We start from the raw sequence: 18,024 nt of genomic DNA, 5'->3' as shown, positions 1-18,024 counted from the left end.
AGATGGGAAGTTATTGAAAGCACATCTTGAGCCTTGATCTTCTTTCATTTGGAAGAGTATTATATTTTCGTTGGATTTACTCAAAGATGGCTTGCTTTGGAGGGTAGGGAATGGATCAAAAATCAAAATATTGGTAGATAAAATGGATTCATTCTCTAGTTTCTTACATAGTTCAATCCCCTATCATAAGCATATTTGGAGTCAAGGATAAGATGATATGGAGGCCTTCCAAAGATGGGATCTTTAAAGTCAAAATTGCTTATCATCTAGAACTTGACAAAATTAAAAAATCCCAAGGTGAAACTTCAGCAGAATCATCTAAGGAGAAAGCATGGAAGTATATATTTGTAGAAATTAAATGTGTTAGGAACTGTGAAACACATTCTTTGGAGAGCTTGCCACGACCTGCTTCCTACAAGACTTAATTGGTTTAAAAGAAAGGTAGTTGAAGGGCCTTGATGCCCTATATGTGAAAGGGAGCAGAAGTTAACTATTCATACCATTTGATCTTGCCCAGCTACGAGTGATGTGTGGGGAGACGAGACTAGTCCTCTCAAAAAATAGTTGAGTGAAGTTGCTAATGTTTGGAGCTTATGACAAAGATTAAGCAAACATTTGAACCTTGAGGAGGTTGAAAATGTGTAGTGAGTATTATGAGAAATCTTTGGATTAGAAGGAATGCACTCATTTTTTATAATAAATTTGACAGACCACACGTGGTTATACAAAAAGCAATGAAGAACTTGGAGGATTATAAATCTACTCAGAAACCTGTCAACTTTATAATTCAGACTAGTTCAAGAAGGAAGCAAAGGAAATGGAGAAAACCTGATGTGGATTATATGAAGATCAATTGGGATGCTATAGTGGACACTAACTCAAAGAAGTCAGGATTGTGAGTGATTGTTAGATATGCTGAGGGAGAATCTAAGCTTCACTGTGCTGCAACGTATATGCTAAATTACAACCTATAGTTGCAGAAGCAATGGCTTTGAGAAGAGCACTGATATTTTGTTTTGATCTATGCTTCTCAAAAGTTGTCTTTGAGAGAGAGCCAATAAATTGTTAATGCAATCAACTGTTCATATGAAAGTTTGGCAGAAGCAAATTCTTTGATTCATAATATTAAAATACTGATGAAGTACAGATTGGGATAGAAAGTGTCATTCAATTACAGGAAGACAAACTTGGTTGCACGTCAGTTTGCTAAATTAGCTATTTCATTGTTAGGAGAGCATATCTAGATGAAGGAATGTCCCATTCAGATTATGAATATGGTGTTGCAGGAAAAAATTTGTTACGAGTGATATTTTATATTAGTAGTGTTATGTTGATTTTTTTTTTTAAAAAAAGGGGTTGCAAAGCCTATGCGGCAACGTCAATAAGCGTACATGTCGAATTGAGAAGAAATGATAAACCGAGACTTGGGTTATTGATTCGGGCATGCTTTTTTAAACCTTTTTGATTTTATAATTCTATTTGAGTACTGAACATCAAAAATATTTTTGGAGAAATTATAGTTTCAAGTTAAAATATTTAACATGTAATATTAAAGCATATGATTGCTAGTGCTTTATGCCTCGTGATATTTGACCTAACAAAATAATATGAAATGATAATCATATCTCTTTCATTATGGTTACTAGAGAAATTGAATATCAATCTAGGAGAGAATGATCATTCTTTAAACTTCATTTTAGAGTGTTTCTTGATAGCTAGAGGCCGAATAAAAATGGACACCAACTCCATAATTAAAAAGATATGAAATCAACTTTATTTGGCTTCTCTTTCACTAAACGAAAAATCGACACCAATTTCACATTATTCTTACTTAGTTTTACTTGTAAGAAATTTTAAAATTAGAACCTAAATTTCTCCAAAACAAAATGGGCTTGGGCTTTAAGATTTTGAACCACTTAGAATTGTCCAAAACAAAGCTTAATTACACAATCATCCTGGCTAGAAGTTCTATTTCATGGAGATGTTTGAGATCTAAGACTTGAATCAAATCCATATTTCCAAAGGAAAAGACCAATTAAACACATCCAACGGGATGGTACTTTATGTACAAATACGATTCGTTTGGTAGCACTTTTCAAGAAAATAAGTGTTTTTGCAAGAAAAGTGCTGCCAAACAAAAAACTTCATAAAAATATTCTAAAATTTTTTATAAGAAATTAAGAAAAAAAAAAAAAACCATTAACGTATCTGTTGATTCTTCCCTCCCTCAACCCTATATACTCCCACCCACGTGCCAAATTGCATGGAGGGATCAGCGGGTTGCGATGTTGCAACTTAAGAGTATTATTCTCATGAGTTGACTTTTATATATCGAAAAATCTTACTCATCATTTATATATTATTTACCTGTTTTTATTTTTTATTTTTTATTTTTAGTTTAAAAAGTGTGTGATGTAAAGATAATAAGTAGAAAAATTCTTTATTCAATGATCAGAAAATCTATTTAATCAGGAGAAATGATATTTCTAATCCTAAGATGTGTAAGTTTCGTGCACTCTTTTTAAAAAATTGAGTAAAGTTGTGATCCATACGAAAAATCTATTTTTTAATGATAGATCCACTTTATTTTTTTTTATTTTTTCCTTTTCAAAATGAATTTGTCGGACTTACACTCTAAGACTGTATTTAACATTATTCTTTAAACTGTAAGAGGATTAAGGATTTATATCTTCAACATAATTTTATGTATAGCTCTTACAACTTTCCGTCATATATATGGAGGTGTTTTGGTCACTTTATAACTCATAGTAGTCTTTTTATTTAGCCTGCCATATCTCCATAATAATATAACTCTAATGTGTAATATGGGTTACCAAATGAGAATAAAACTCTTATAGATGCAACCTCGCTGCCTGGCCATTGTGCGTAGGGTGGGGTGAGGGAAGATAGACTAATTGATTTTGAAACTTTTTTTAAGTAACAATTTTTGAAAGTTAAATAAGGAGTATATTGTTTGGCAGCACTTTTCTTGCTAAACACTCTTGTTCTTAAAATGTGCTACCAAACTAGTCATATTGATCCATAAAATTTCATACCCTTAGCATTGTTTAATTGGGCTTATCTTTTGAAAATATTTTTTTACTTTGAAGTTATCGACTCTTTAAGAATTTTTAAATAATTCTAGGTTGGTCAAAATTTTAGGATTTGTTTGAAAATACAACTGTTTTTAAATATTTTCAAATTACTTTACTACTATTTACAAAGTATTTATTATTATTTTACTACTATTAATAAGTTATTCACTATTATTTTATTGTCATTTACAAACTATTTAATTACCATTCACAAATCATTTCACTACTATTTATAGATAATCTAATATATTTTTAGCATCCAAATAGAGCCTTAGGGTTAGTTTGGATACTATAGTTAGGGCTAGTTTAGGTACTGAGAGAATACTCTAGGACTATTTATTATTATATTATTACTTTTTACTATTATTCATTACTATTCGTTATTATATCATTACTTTTTACTACTATTTAATATTTTATCATTAATTTTTCATTACTATTTATGGAATATCTAAGATTATCTCACTACTCAAATGCAACCTTAGAATTCAAACACATGGTTCTTGAGAAATTTGAGTCTCGAAATTAGAATTTTTCTAACTAGTAAAAAGAAGTAAGAATGACACGAAATTGGTGCCAATTTTTAGTTAAGTGAAAGAGAAGTAAAATAAAGTTGGTTTCATATCTCTATAATGAGTATAATTCAAGTTATAGGTTTCACAAGAAGTAAATGCCAAAAAGTCCAATATTACTCTTTTATAACTAACATATTGATTTGAAGGCTCCTAATAAAGAGGTTGCATGGTACAAGCTAGGACAACGAACTTAACATAGATTACAATTTAAGATAAGTTAAAAAAACATAGAACATTGGATGTCAATTAGATTAGTTGATTGATTTATGATTACTATGTTATGATACAATGTGTTCGAGATTAATGACAACCAAGCACAACTAATGTAAGCATGTTTGATTCATCTTTGTTGTTTTTATAAAGATGTCTTAAGTTATTTTAGAGGCCTAAGTATTAAAGTAGCATCTATAATTTATCTTTTTAACATATTGTTCTACATTTTTTTCTTTTGAGTTGATCCCTTATTTTATTTTATTTTTATAACTATAGGAATGATTATTTATAATTTAATGTGGATGGTGGATTAATCTGAATTCTAGCGATATTCTACTATATTAGAGAAATGATATTTGCAGTTGTGAAATGTACAAGTGATGCGTAATTTATTCAAAAAAATAAGTAAATATGAGACTTATATAAAAAAAATTAATTTTTTAATAATATATATTATTTTTTTTAAAATGATTAGATTACATAATTCATAATTGTACATAACATTATTTTTTTATTATTAAAATATGAGTAACGTGAAATATATGTCGTCCATCATGAGAAGAACCATTTAACGAAAAAATAATCATAAACTTAGTTTAGATCATTATGTTTTATTCCCTATTCTTAAACAAATGAAGAGTGGAATTGAAGTTGCGATCAAAGAAAAATTTAATCATGTCCAAATATTAAAATACAATAAAATTAAACATTTTTTATTAGAAAAAAGGGATGTCATTGGGTTGTGATCCGTATTGGAGGAAGGTTGTGATGATCCCAACGCGTTGACTGCCCAACCACCTACCCTCTTACCCCCAACCTCCCTACGACTTCACTAATCTCACAACGCTCCCGTAACAAATTTGTCTGATTTTGAGTTTGTACGTTAAAGAAGATTTTAACCGTCTTAACTTAACTGATGGGAAAAATGGCTTACCCTATCTCAAATAAATCCATTGAGTTGAATTGACTTCGTTATAAATAATTATGAATTAAGATAATAGAATAAATTTTATAAAATTTTTTTAAGATCAATTTAAATATATTTAAATATTAAAATAAATTTAGATATATTTATAAAAAGTTAAAAAGAGTTATAAGTCTCGCATGTAAAGATCTGTTGAATTGAAAAAAGTTATGAATTTTACGTGTAAAGAGATGTCAAGTTGAAAAAAAGTTATAAGTCATATGTATAAAGGAGTTTTGAGTTGAAATGAGTTTAATGATTTGAAATTTTGTATTTAAATGTTAGACTCGGCTTAAAATTAAATTGAGCTGAATTGATCTCAGTTTAGTCTAATCTTCAAATGAGATCTATTTCATATGTTCAAATAAATGTCAATGAGATTTATAAAATATAACTATTCACAAATTAACACAAATCATTTTAGATCAACTTAAAACTCAAATACAGTCTTAATTTGTTCAATTCTCATGCAGGAATTTTTTTTTAAAAATATTTTCTAAACAAATAAAGTCTAATATTAAAAAGTAGCCTTAAGTTATTTAAGATATATAAGTTTTGTACATTTTTTAATAAAAAAATAGAATTTATTATTAAAAAATAAATTTTTATATAAATTTTAACTTTATTATTTTTTTAAAAAGCGCATAATTTATACATTGTACAATCGTAAAAATTATTTCCTTTTAACAAAATTCAAGATTGAAAAAAGAAAAAAAAAAAAAATTTTACGTCGAGGGAAATGGATTGTTAATTGTTATACCAAATAGCATTTTCTTATCTAATTTCTTTTGTATTATAATATTCCGCCGACGAGCTGGGGGTCCAAGTGTGAAAAACGGCCCCGTTTAGGTGAGGTGAGGCATCGCAATTCGCATGTACTTGGGTGGCACCATTTCTCTTTCGAGGACTCTTGAATCCTTGATCCCAAGGTTTTATTAATACTCTCCCACCGTTTTGTTCGACCATTAGGACCAAATTCCGGAGCCCAGATCTCTCTCTCTCTCTCTCTCTCTCTGGTTTCCTCTTTCGATTCGGTTTAGGGTCTGGGAAGAAATGGAGAAGACTCTGGCGGTGGTGGTGGTCATCGCTTTGGTCGTGCTGTTTGGTGCCGATCAAGTGAGGTCGGGTGCATCGGATCACCGTTACAAGGTAGGAGACCTTGTGCCTCTCTACGCCAACAAGGTCGGTCCGTTCCACAATCCCAGGTCAGCTTTCTTTCTAAGGCCGTGAAGCTCGATCTGCGAGCTCTAGATCTCGTTAGTCATGGACTCGTAGATTTTGGTTTTGGTCCAGCTGGATCTGAAATGGTTCTTAGAGGCACTGTTTCACTGAGAATTACCGCTTAGTTGAAAAATGGAAAAAAAGTGGCCTTTTTTTTTTTTTTTTTAATTTTTAAGTAAGATACTGTTTTCGAAGATTTGTTTGACTACAAGGTTTTAGTTCCGAACAAAGTTTTAAGATTTGGAATTAGGGTTTTCTTTTACAATGCGTCTTTGTACGATGTAAGATAGGGAGATATTATTGGTTTCGGAATGTTGATGTATAACGTGGATCTGTTTTCTGATTTATTTATTTATGTAAGATAGGGAGATATTATGGGTTTCGGAATGTTGATGTATAACGTGGATCTGTTTTCTGATTTATTTATTTATAGCATCTGTAGATTATTTGATCCCCGAGCTGAATCTTGCCTTTGATATTTGTGATGTTCTTACACATTTGAGAAAAGCCTCTGTTTTTCTTTGTAGAAATGACATCCTTAGTTTTATTTCGAGAACCATATAGGTTTTAAGGACTGCATTCCCATTGGATCGTACTGTAGTTAGTTTAATGTTTGATTTTCTGAATATGGGGCGAAGTTTCTGTTATAAATAGGCTAATTGTATTTATTTTATACTCCTCTCTTGCAGTGAAACATACCGCTATTTTGATCTGCCATTCTGCTCACCAGGTTTGCATCAGTCCATTAGGGTATTTTTGTACTTTCGACGCATAATTTCATATTTTTCTGAGGAACTTGTTTAATTCGTTGGATCCAATTGCAGATCATTTGAAAGAGAAAAAGGAAGCTCTTGGTGAAGTGCTAAACGGTGATCGTTTAGTTGATGCCCCCTACAAACTTTATTTCCAGGGTGAGAAAGATTCTGAGTTAGTTTGCAGTAAAAAACTCAAAAAGGAAGAAGTGGCCCAGTTCCGAGCTGCTGTTATCAAGGATTATTACTTTCAGATGTATTATGATGACTTGCCCATTTGGGGTTTCATAGGGAAGGTAGACAAGGAAGGCAAAGACCCAAGCGAGTACAGATATTATCTTTATAAGCATATTCATTTTGACATCTTTTATAACAAGGACCGTGTGATTGAAATCAATGCCCGAACAGACCCACATGCCCTTGTGGACCTTACTGAGGATAAAAGTGTTGAGGTGGAATTTTTGTATACTGTGAAATGGAAGGAAACAAACACCCCTTTTGACAAGAGGATGGATAAGTACTCGCATTCTTCTTCACTTCCTCATCACCTGGAGATCCATTGGTTCTCCATCATAAATTCATGTGTGACTGTGCTTCTTCTCACTGGGTTTCTTGCCACAATTCTTATGCGAGTCCTTAAGAACGATTTTGTCAAGTAAGCGTCATTTTATGACCCCATCTCGGTTTTGGTTCTGCCTGTTTGCTTTGAGTGTACTAGTTTGTGTCTCGTCTTTCTCGACTCATTGCTAAGTTCTGCTTTTTTTTCTCTATAAAAGATATGCCCATGATGAAGAATCAGCTGAAGACCAGGAAGAGACCGGATGGAAGTACATCCATGGAGATGTATTCAGGTACCCTAAGTACAAGTCTCTTTTTGCAGCTGCCCTTGGTTCTGGTTCCCAACTATTTACTCTGTAAGTTCATTTTTAATCTCTCTGCTGTCTTGCACTGAATATCATTTTTAGATGTTCTCTATACGGATACGTATTATTACCGTTTAATGTTTATTTTATCTGGTATTATTGCTTTCCTTGCAGCACGCTGTTCATTTTTGTGCTAGCACTTGTTGGTGTGTTTTATCCCTACAACCGCGGGGCTCTATTTACAGCACTGGTTGTAATATATGCCCTCACATCAGGAATTGCGGGCTATATTGCAACATCCTTTTATTGTCAGCTAGAGGGAACTAACTGGGTATGTACTCATGAATTCCTTTTAAGCATTTTGATTTTGAGTTACCTCCATTTCGTGTGCTGATATTCAATCTTCTGACATGACAGGTTAGGAATCTATTGCTGACTGGATGCCTCTTTTGCTTGCCACTGTTTTTTATGTTCTGTTTTCTGAATACTGTTGCAATTGCTTATAATGCCACTGCTGCTCTACCATTTGGCACAATTGTGGTGATAGTTCTTATATGGACATTAGTAACATCACCATTGCTGGTTTTGGGTGGGATTGCTGGTAAGAATAGCAAGGCTGAATTCCAAGCTCCTTGCCGCACCACCAAATATCCCAGAGAAATTCCACCTCTGCCATGGTACCGGGGAGCGGTTCCGCAGATGGCAATGGCAGGCTTTCTGCCTTTCAGTGCTATATACATTGAACTTTACTATATATTTGCGAGCGTCTGGGGTCACAGGATATATACCATTTACAGCATCTTGTTTATCGTTTTTATAATTCTCCTGATAGTCACTGCTTTCATCACTGTGGCACTGACATACTTTCAACTTGCGGCTGAGGATCACGAGTGGTGGTGGAGGTAAGCACCCATTTCTATTTATATGTGTTGATTGTTTACTGAATTGAAGAATCCTGTCAGTTCAATCTTCAAGTTCTGGGTAAATTTGATTTTGCTTGTGTTATCTACCTTGAATTTTTATCAATACTGCGATATTTTATTGTTTCAATGGTGTTTCATATGATCATGAAGCATTTGGAAGCCTGAAAATGAAGTTTCAATATGTATTTCTCGCTTTAAATTATGTAAAATAATATGAAGACGAATTGAATGATCCAACAAAAAGCTCTATATGCTGGTGTTTTGCAATTAAGTGGTAAATATTATCTCTTATCTATCTATCAAGTGTACAAATTTCATGGAGGTTTGTTGGAACATCTTTTTGCCCCATGTTTTTCCCTGCCAAGAGCGCTTGGTAATGCTTTATGATGTTGCTCTTATTGTTTCTGATGCTTTATTTTTGAATTGTTGGTCAGATACTTTAAATTTCTTAGCTGTTCTTGACTTTTATGTTAATCTTCATGTTTGTTTGAATTGCTTTTCTGTTGTTATGCTTGAATAGCTATATTGCAGGACTGGGCCCATTACTTATCTATTTTTTATTCTTCCTCTGAATACTCGAGAGAAACTTAGGATGAGTTGCATTTTCTTTTCTTTTTTCTTTTTTTTTTTTTTTTTTTTTTTTTTGGGGGGGGGGGGGGGATTAAAATTGTGCTAGTTATATAATGAATTACCTTGTCAACGTTGTTTAATTAATTACTCTGTGTGAGTCCTCATTGAAGTTCTGGAGTTTTTGAATTTGATAAATTTGTACCAATTCTCAAAGTTTGTGTGTATATTTGTTGTGGCAACAAAAAGAAAAAAAGTGCAGCTTAGGCATGATGTTATTACTGAAATTGTATTGGGGTATAAATATGTGCAGCTTAGGCATGATGTTATTGCAGTCTTGTTGACTATGGATTGGTTTGTGGCTGTTGGTTCAATCTGTAAAGATTATTTGAACGTGAATGGTTACATTACTCGTACTCATTTTTTGATTTTACACTATTTAACATACTTTTCCCTCACACAAGATTGCTTCTCTTATCATTTTGCATTGTTTGACGGCATATTATGACAAATTATATTTGAATGAAGTTGAACTTGCTGGAATTTACGAATGTTCATTTTATCTTTTCGTGCATAAAAAATGAAGATATATCTAGAGTTATCTACTTTGGATATATTGGTTCCAAGATTGATGTCAATGCTTAATTTTGTTACAGATCTTTTCTGTGCGGTGGATCAACCGGGCTATTTATCTATGCCTATTGCCTATATTACTACTATGCACGGTCAGATATGTCTGGGTTTATGCAAACCTCATTTTTCTTCGGTTACATGGCTTGCATCTGCTATGGTTTCTTCCTCATGCTCGGAACTGTAGGCTTCCGTGCTGCTTTGCTATTTGTCCGTCACATTTATCGGTCAATCAAGTGTGAGTAGATGGTTGGTCCTCAGCAAGAGTCATCTAGTATGTTTTTCTTATCTCTTATCCATAGGGCCTCATATAGATAAGTCATTGAACAGTATTTTTTGTAGTGCCTTGTGTTCCAAAAGCAGCTGGGTTAATTAGATATCTTGCTTCAAGAGCAGTATATTAGATTGCGAAATGCTTTGACAGTACGGGGAAAAGTTTGTATCATTACTCGAATCAAAACTTTCGAATTACATTCTTTTTTAGTATCTTCCTCTATTCTAATAATAATCTCTCAATGTATGTGCAAGCTGTAAAGAACTACAGAGGCAGCACTCGTTACCCACACGCCTTTATCTCATACTGTGACCACTTTCATGGCCATCTTAATTTACTTTCGTTGGAAATTTCCATTAGTTCGAAATTGGATGAGGCTATCAATGAGATTTGGCCCAAAATGGAACCTTGTTTTCCTTGGTGAAGACTAAAACCCTGAGTTCAAAACTACTTAGACCGTGAGTTAGATACTCTGTTTTAGCACAAGCTGACATGCAGAAACCATGTCACTTAATGGCATTTAATTTTACAATTGGGAGTGAATTATTTGCCGATTCGTCAAGCAATTGCTACTTGCCTGTGTAGTTGGTTGTCCGATAAACATGGTGTGTTCATCTGTTTTTTAGACTTGCTTAATTAATGAGGAATGATGCTTGGATCAATTTGGAGGAACCGGGGGAAGAACAGGCCTCTTCCCGTGAGGTACCTTGGGGTTCCCCCCACCTTTCCTTCTCTTGAAAAATAAGGAATGGGCCCACCATTTCTTGGCATGGCAGGGAATGCCGCAAAAGGAATCTGGGAGAAAAAAATACACGACCTCCCAAACCAGAGCACCGTCTGCAACCACTTCCCCAAATTACCAACTTTGGCAATAAAAATTGAAAAATGCTACTCTACCCGTAGGGGCCTACTACTAGTGTTTAAAAAAAAAAATGATTTTAAGTGTTATTCAATAATGTTGTGAATTTTTTTTTTAAAAAAATATTTAAAAGTATTAAAAAAACACGTGAAAAATTCAAATTATTCCTAACAAATTTGGAAAAGACAATATAATCCATATGAAAAAAAGAAAAGAAAAGAAGTGATCCATATGGGTAGAAATGCAATTTACAAATTTTAATGAAAGTTTTCCTCTTTACATGGTGTGTATTAGAATTTTTTGATAGTTTGGGAGATAATTGTTGAAATATCACGAACTGGTTGAAAGTTTAAGGGGGACTAGTTATCTTTTTCTCATAATTTTTTGATGTCAGATGATCATGAACAACGTTATTTTTTACAAAATAAGGGTAAGAAAATGAATCTAATATTAATGCCATTTATTGAATATCTATTCAATAAAACAAACTCTCAAAAAAGAGATCAGAGGGAAGTAGTTTGTTTTCTGTTGGGTCCAACAAAGCTGGCAAATAGGGTACAAGGCAGAGAAAATGTGACAAACTTAAGATGATTGATACGTCCATAATCAATAATTCCTTAAGTAAAATCGTAGCCAACACAGCAAAGATTATTTTTTGGGCTGTCAACAATGCTATTATATGAACTACATCAAACTATGAAAATGGCACATATCGATAGCCGCATCAAATTATTTAAAACATTCGGGCCCCTTGCGTTGGATGCTTGTTAAGGATGCACATGCCGATCATGAAGATCGAGGGTATGGAGAAACCTAGGCATATTATATATATGCACTTGATTTTAGAGTTGCTGCGAATGCACTGTTTCATGTCATGATACAGTACTACTTGGGTCCAACAAACATTTTGGATTCATCTATTTCGAGACTTTGCTAGATCGATTGAAGTGAAGGTACATATATAAATAAAAGATCAGTTGGTTTCATCGTTGGCCTGTTTTATCTGTACGTAGGGAATGTGGCAAAATGAATTTATATAAACTGTCACCACCACAAAAAGACAAAACAAAGTAAGAAAAATGAAACTAATATTGGAGAGAGAGAGAGAGAGAGAGAGAGAGAGAGAGAGAGAGAGAGCCAAGTACTTGTTTGTCTATAAAAAGGCCAGGTTCTTTCGTGGCGTAAGCCGAGGCAAGGAATTGCATGATATTGGATAGAATGAAAATTATAGCAATCTCATCCCTAATATTGAGGATCCTCACTCTAGCGTCCATAATCGCTTCTATTGTGCTTCTAGTGACTGACAAAGCCACCTTTGAAGGTGTTCAATTCGCAACCTTCAAAGATATCATCACATAGAGTTGATCATCATGTCAATTATTTTGCAGTAGTACTGCATATATGCATGTACTGCGTACGTATTCCTTCATAAACTATATATATGATCAACATTTATATATATATATATCATCCAAACTACTTCAATCTACAGAAACACTAAGAGGTCCAGATATCCAAAGACTTTTAGCCTTTGAAAGCGTACGTGCATGGATCAATTAGCTAGCTATGCATGCAGCATGGATAACAATTGCTTGCATGCATTATTATTAGCATATAACGTTTTAGGACTTTTCATCATTTATTTATTTTTTGTAAATAGCCTCAGAATATTCTAGTCTTAGGTTGGTTAGTAGTCCTCTGCCCTTGCACCAGTTTTTGATTCCCTCTTGTGCGTGTATAAATATACCACTTCTCTCAATATGAATTAATTAATGAATGAATTCATGAAAATCTCCCAGGCTTACATGGTATCAGAGCTGCTTGAGTCCTTGACTAGCAGTCTCGTGATCCATGGCCTCTCTTCCTCAGACTTCTATCCCACGTCCCTCCTATTCCCTCATTTCCTCATTCTCTAACGTCATCACTTTTAAACTTACTACAGAAAATTACTTACTACGAAATGTGCAAGTATCAGCTTACCTTAGAGGACAAGATCTCTATTGCTATGTTGATAGCACCTTACCCTATGCAACAAAATTTCTTCTTTCTGTTTCCAATGAACCACCAAAAGTTAGCACTGATTATACATCTTGGGTGAGGACAGATCAATTGGTTCTCAGTGTTCTGTTCTCATCTCTCTCTGACTCTATCATCAGCCATGTTCTTTTAGCCACTACCTCCCCCTCTCTTTGAGATTCCCTTAGCTCCATGTTTGCCTCTCATTCTCAGGCAAAAGAATTCCAGCTACGTTTTCAACTGACTAACTTATCTTGTGTTGATCAAACCATCATTGAGTATTTTGGTAAGGTCAGGTCCATAGTTGATAGTCTTGCCTCCACTGGAAACCCCTTATCGGACAAGGACTTAGTCCAATATTTGCTCTCTGGCTTAGGTCCTCTCTATAAATTGTTTGTTACCTCGATGACCACCCGCTTCGATCCCATCTCTTCACAAGAGCTATACTAGATGTTTCTTATCCATGAGAACAAACTTGCTCACACTTCTAAAGAAATCATAGAATCCTCAACCAATTTCAGTGCTCATGGCTCCCTTGGAGGAAGATCTCAGCAAGGTAGATCATCTCCTCGAGGTCGACAGGGTTGAGGATGTGGCAATTATTCTGGCCATGGTGGTCATTACTCACATAACTCCTTTTGGAACACTCATCAAACACCTAGTGGTGCTCGACCAACTTGCCAAAAACCAGGTCATACTGCCCTTCAATGCATCATAGGTTCAATCATTCATACCAAATGGAAGCTCCTTCTTACTTCTCAGCCAATTATACATCCAACTCTCCAGCCCAAACTCCTTCCAACAATTTCCAGAACTACACCTCGAATACCTCTTGGTATCCTGACTCTACCACAAACCACACATCACCAATGATCTCTCTAACCTCAATCTGTCCAGTGAACACTACAATGGTACTGAAGGCATTCGCGTGGGTGATGGATCGTTTCTTCCGATTCAAAACATCGGTGACTCTACTCTGCTCTCTAACACTTCTCCCTTTCTTTTGCATAAATTGTTTCACGTTCCCAATATCTCCAAGAATTTTGTTTTGTTCTTCAATTTTGTAAAGATAATAATTGCTTTTTTGAATTTCATGCGAATTTTTTTTCTGTGTGAAGGACATTCGGATGAGGAGGTCCCTCCTCACTAGACCAACACGTAATGGTCTTTATGTTTTTCCTTCAATAAGCACCCCTGTCTCAGCTCATCTTGGAGAGAAAACTTCCATCGTGCAGTGGCACCGTCATCTCGGTCACCCTTCCCTTGATCTTGTGTCCAAGATTCTGCACACTAAGTGTTTGCCTATATCCCGCAAAGACAATGATGCTTTTCAATACTCAGCGTGCCCTCTTGCCAAAGCCCATAGGCTTTCATATACCTTAAGTTTGGCCCATTATACAAGGCCCTTAGAAATTGTCAGTGCAAACCTATGGGGCCCATCTCCTGTAACTTCCAGAAATGGATTCAAATATTATATCTCCTTTGTGGATCATTTTACCTATTTCACATGGATTTTTTCATTAAAATTAAAATATGATGTGTTTCAAGCTTTTTCATAATTTTTACCTTATCTTGAACGTCTCTTTAATTCAAAATTACTTGTGCTACGGTGGTGGTGAATTTACACCACTCACTTCTATTTGTCAAAATCTTGGAATTACACATCGTTTTCATGTCCACATGCTCATAAGCAAAATGGGCTTGTTGAACGCAAGTATCGACATATTGTTGAAACTGAGCTTGCGCTCTTAGCTCATTCCTCTCTTCCTAAAAATTTTTGGGTTGAGGCTTTTGAAACGACAGTTCACTTAATTAACTTGCTACCTTCCAAAGTTCTTGATAATAAATCTCCTTATTTTTTGGTTCACCAAAAGGATCTGGATTACCCCTTCTTAAAGGTGTTTGGATGTGCATCCTAGCCCAACTTGAGGCCCTATAACAAAAACAAATTAATGTTTCGATCCACACCATGTGTTTTCTTGGGGTATAGTAATTTCCACAAAGGCTATTAGTGTTCTAATCCAAATTCTCATCGTCTTTAGATATCTTAGGACTTTATTTTTCATGAGGGCTCATTTTCTTATTCTCACTCAAAGCCCATTTCTTCCAGCCTACATACTTTACCAAATCCTACCACACACACAACTCTCCCCTTATTTTCTTCATCTATCTTAGGACTCGGCCCAAGTTTGGCCCCTACATCATCACTCTCTCCAGACTCTTCATCCCATTCACCTAACCCTACCTCCAACCTAGAATCTCCATCTCCTTCAAATCAACCAACCTCGACTCAGAGTCTTGAACACCCTACCTTGTTCTCTATACCTCCTCCTCCCACTATTCCTTCCTCAACATCAACCATTCTGTGTCCTCCTCGTTCCCCTGTTATAACTTGCAGTCACACTAACTCCTCCTGACCTCATGTTTTTTGAGATGGCATGATCCCTTACCCACAATAGCGAAATTGTTTTCTTACTGTTGCAGATGTACCGAACGATCCACCCAGCTTCTCTGTCGTGAACAAATTTCCTAAGTGGCAAGCTGCCATGGCCCATGAACATCGTGCTCTCCTCCATAACAAAACATGGAGTCTGGTACCCCTTGATCCCTCCTTTAATATTCTAGGTTGTAAATGGCTATTTAAAATAATGTTCCATTCAGATGGCTCCTTCGAAAGAAGGAAATCTTATTTGGTAGCCAAAGGCTACCATCAACAGCCTGGACTTGATTTTCATGATACTTTCAATCCTGTTGTGAAATCCACAACTATTCACTTGATTATTTCACTTGCTGTTACAAATGACTGGCCTCTACGCCAACTAGATGTTCAAAATGCATTTTTACATGGTGATTTATATGATATAGTATATATGCAACAACTCCAAGGTTTCATTGATTTGAAATATCCTAATTTTGTATGTAAATTGCATAAGGCTATCTATGGCCTCAAATAGGCTCCATTAGCCTGGTTTGCACAGCTCAATACTTGGCTGCTTGGTTATGGTTTTTCAGCATCTCAAACTGATCATTCTCTGTTTATATTGAATCATGGTGACTTTTTTATTTTTTGATATTGGGGGATTTGGGGAGGGGGATCAAACCCAAGACTTCTCTTATGGAGGCTGAGTCTCATGCCATCTGAGCCACATGCTCTTGAATTATGGTGACTTGAAAATGTTTATGCTCATTTATGTTGATGATATTTTTGTCACCTCATCATAACCAAGTGCAATCGACCCCCTGATTAGTGCTTTGTCTCAAGCATTTCCTGTTAAAAATCTTGGATGTTTGTCGTTCTTTCTTGGACTTGAAGTTGATTATTCAGATTTTGGACTTCTTTTATCTCAAAGAAAATATATCAAGGATTTACTGAGTAGGACAAATACGCTTCACTCAAAACCTGTGATTTCACCAATGGCATCCTCTATTAAATTGTCTCAACATGACTCTCTTGAGTTTGAGGATACTACACTGTTTCCCAGTATTGTAGGAGGTTTACAGTACTTGTCTCTTACAAGACTTGACATAGCCTTTGCTGTCAATAAGGCTTGTCAGTTTATGCACTGTCCCAAAATCCCTCATTGGACTGTTGTAAAGAGAATCCTTTGGTACCTTAAGGCCACTCTCAATTATGTCTTATTTTTTAAGTCTCAAACTTGTGTTTCTCTTCAAGCATACACGGATGCAGATTGGGCAGGGTGCACGGATGAAGATTGGGCAGGGTGCCCTAATGACAAACGATTCACAAGCGGCTTTGTTGTCTTTTTGGGCTCTTATTTCATTTCTTGGAGCTCCAAGAAACAAATGACTGTAGCACGTTCAAGTACGGAGGTAGAATACAAGGCACTTTCCTCTTCTGTAGCAAAGCTTATCTGGTTACAATCCATGCTAAAGGAATTGGGGATATCATTGTCCACAACTTTGGCCTACACTTTGGTGCAACAACATAGGAGTTACATATCTTACCGCTAATCCAGTTTATCATTCAAGAAGAAAGCATATGGACATTGATTATCATTTTGTTTAGGATCGGATTGTTGCCCAAGCTCTAAAAGTTTTCTTTTTGCAGCTCTAAAGAACAAATTGCTGATGTGTTTATTAAGCCATTAGTTTATAATAAATTTCTTTCTTTTCATTCGAGTCTCAATGTAGTTGACACCCCACTGGAGTCAAAGGGGCATATTAGCATATAACAGTTTAAGACTTTTTATCATTTATTTATTTTCTATAAATAGCCTCAGAATATTATAAACTTATGTTGGTTAGTAGTCCTCTGCCTTTGTAACAGTTTTTGATTCCCTCTTGTACATTTATAAATACACCACTGCTCTCAATATGAATTAAGGAATGAATTCATGAAAATCTCTCAGGCTTACAATGATCTCTTCCTTCTACTTAATTTAAACCTTCCAACATATATATATATATATATATATAATATTATATGTACATATATTCTCAGGTACTTGCTTTCTATTGCGTCGATTAGTGGAGCCTACATGGTGTTGTAGTTGCCTTTTGTTGTGTACTACACATCTAAAGGAAAGAGGTTAATCTGCAATGGATATTTGTCAGAATTTGATTTCTTCGGAGATAAGGTTTTTGATCATTTTCGAGTGAATTATTATTGTTGGTGCATGGTCTTTAATTAATTTCTTGTCATTAAAAAACGAGTAACATTCTTCAACACTCGATTATCCAAAACTTCTTATAACAATCATAAGGATCATGAATTCCAGGCCATGATCAGTAGTTAATATTAATTTGATTATTGATGATTAACGTACGTACAGATGATCAGCTTGCTTCTGGTTACAGCTGTGGGTGCTGTTTCGCAGTCTCTATTGATATAGAAAGGATTTCGGGTAATGCATTTAAGAACTTCTATATGAGAGGGGATGTTGCAGCCGGTGTTCTGTTGATAGGCACCGTTTGCATGGCTCTTGTTTTTGTGCTTTGATCTATCAATTATCAGATCTAAAGTAAATCAGGGATCCTTGGATAACCCTAGCTAGCTACCTAGGGTTCTTAATGATTGATCATGAGTACTCTTGAATCATTAATATTGTATG

At 34.9% G+C, this 18,024-nt stretch overlaps 2 protein-coding genes across 2 annotated transcripts; both read left to right on the top strand.

Moving 5' to 3' along the window:
• Positions 1–5,735: 5,735 nt before the first annotated feature.
• LOC122299344 (transmembrane 9 superfamily member 2-like) lies at positions 5,736–10,289 on the top strand. The gene is made up of 7 exons (XM_043109557.1): positions 5,736–6,052; positions 6,758–6,798; positions 6,893–7,475; positions 7,597–7,734; positions 7,858–8,014; positions 8,101–8,585; positions 9,830–10,289. Exons 1-7 carry the CDS (start codon positions 5,901–5,903, stop codon positions 10,047–10,049), a joined length of 1,776 nt encoding a protein of 591 aa, XP_042965491.1. The 5' UTR covers positions 5,736–5,900; the 3' UTR covers positions 10,050–10,289.
• A 6,077-nt stretch (positions 10,290–16,366) lies between these two features.
• LOC122298985 (uncharacterized mitochondrial protein AtMg00810-like) lies at positions 16,367–16,924 on the top strand. The gene has a single exon (XM_043108826.1). The coding sequence runs from the start codon at positions 16,367–16,369 to the stop codon at positions 16,922–16,924; it is 558 nt and encodes a 185-aa protein (XP_042964760.1).
• The last annotated feature ends 1,100 nt before the right edge of the window (positions 16,925–18,024 follow it).

The sequence above is a fragment of the Carya illinoinensis genome, chromosome 16 (genome assembly GCF_018687715.1).
Source record: "Carya illinoinensis cultivar Pawnee chromosome 16, C.illinoinensisPawnee_v1, whole genome shotgun sequence".
Taxonomy (NCBI): Eukaryota; Viridiplantae; Streptophyta; class Magnoliopsida; order Fagales; family Juglandaceae; genus Carya; species Carya illinoinensis.
Note: the sequence above shows the minus strand (reverse complement) of the source record. Positions and strands in the feature narration are given on the sequence as shown.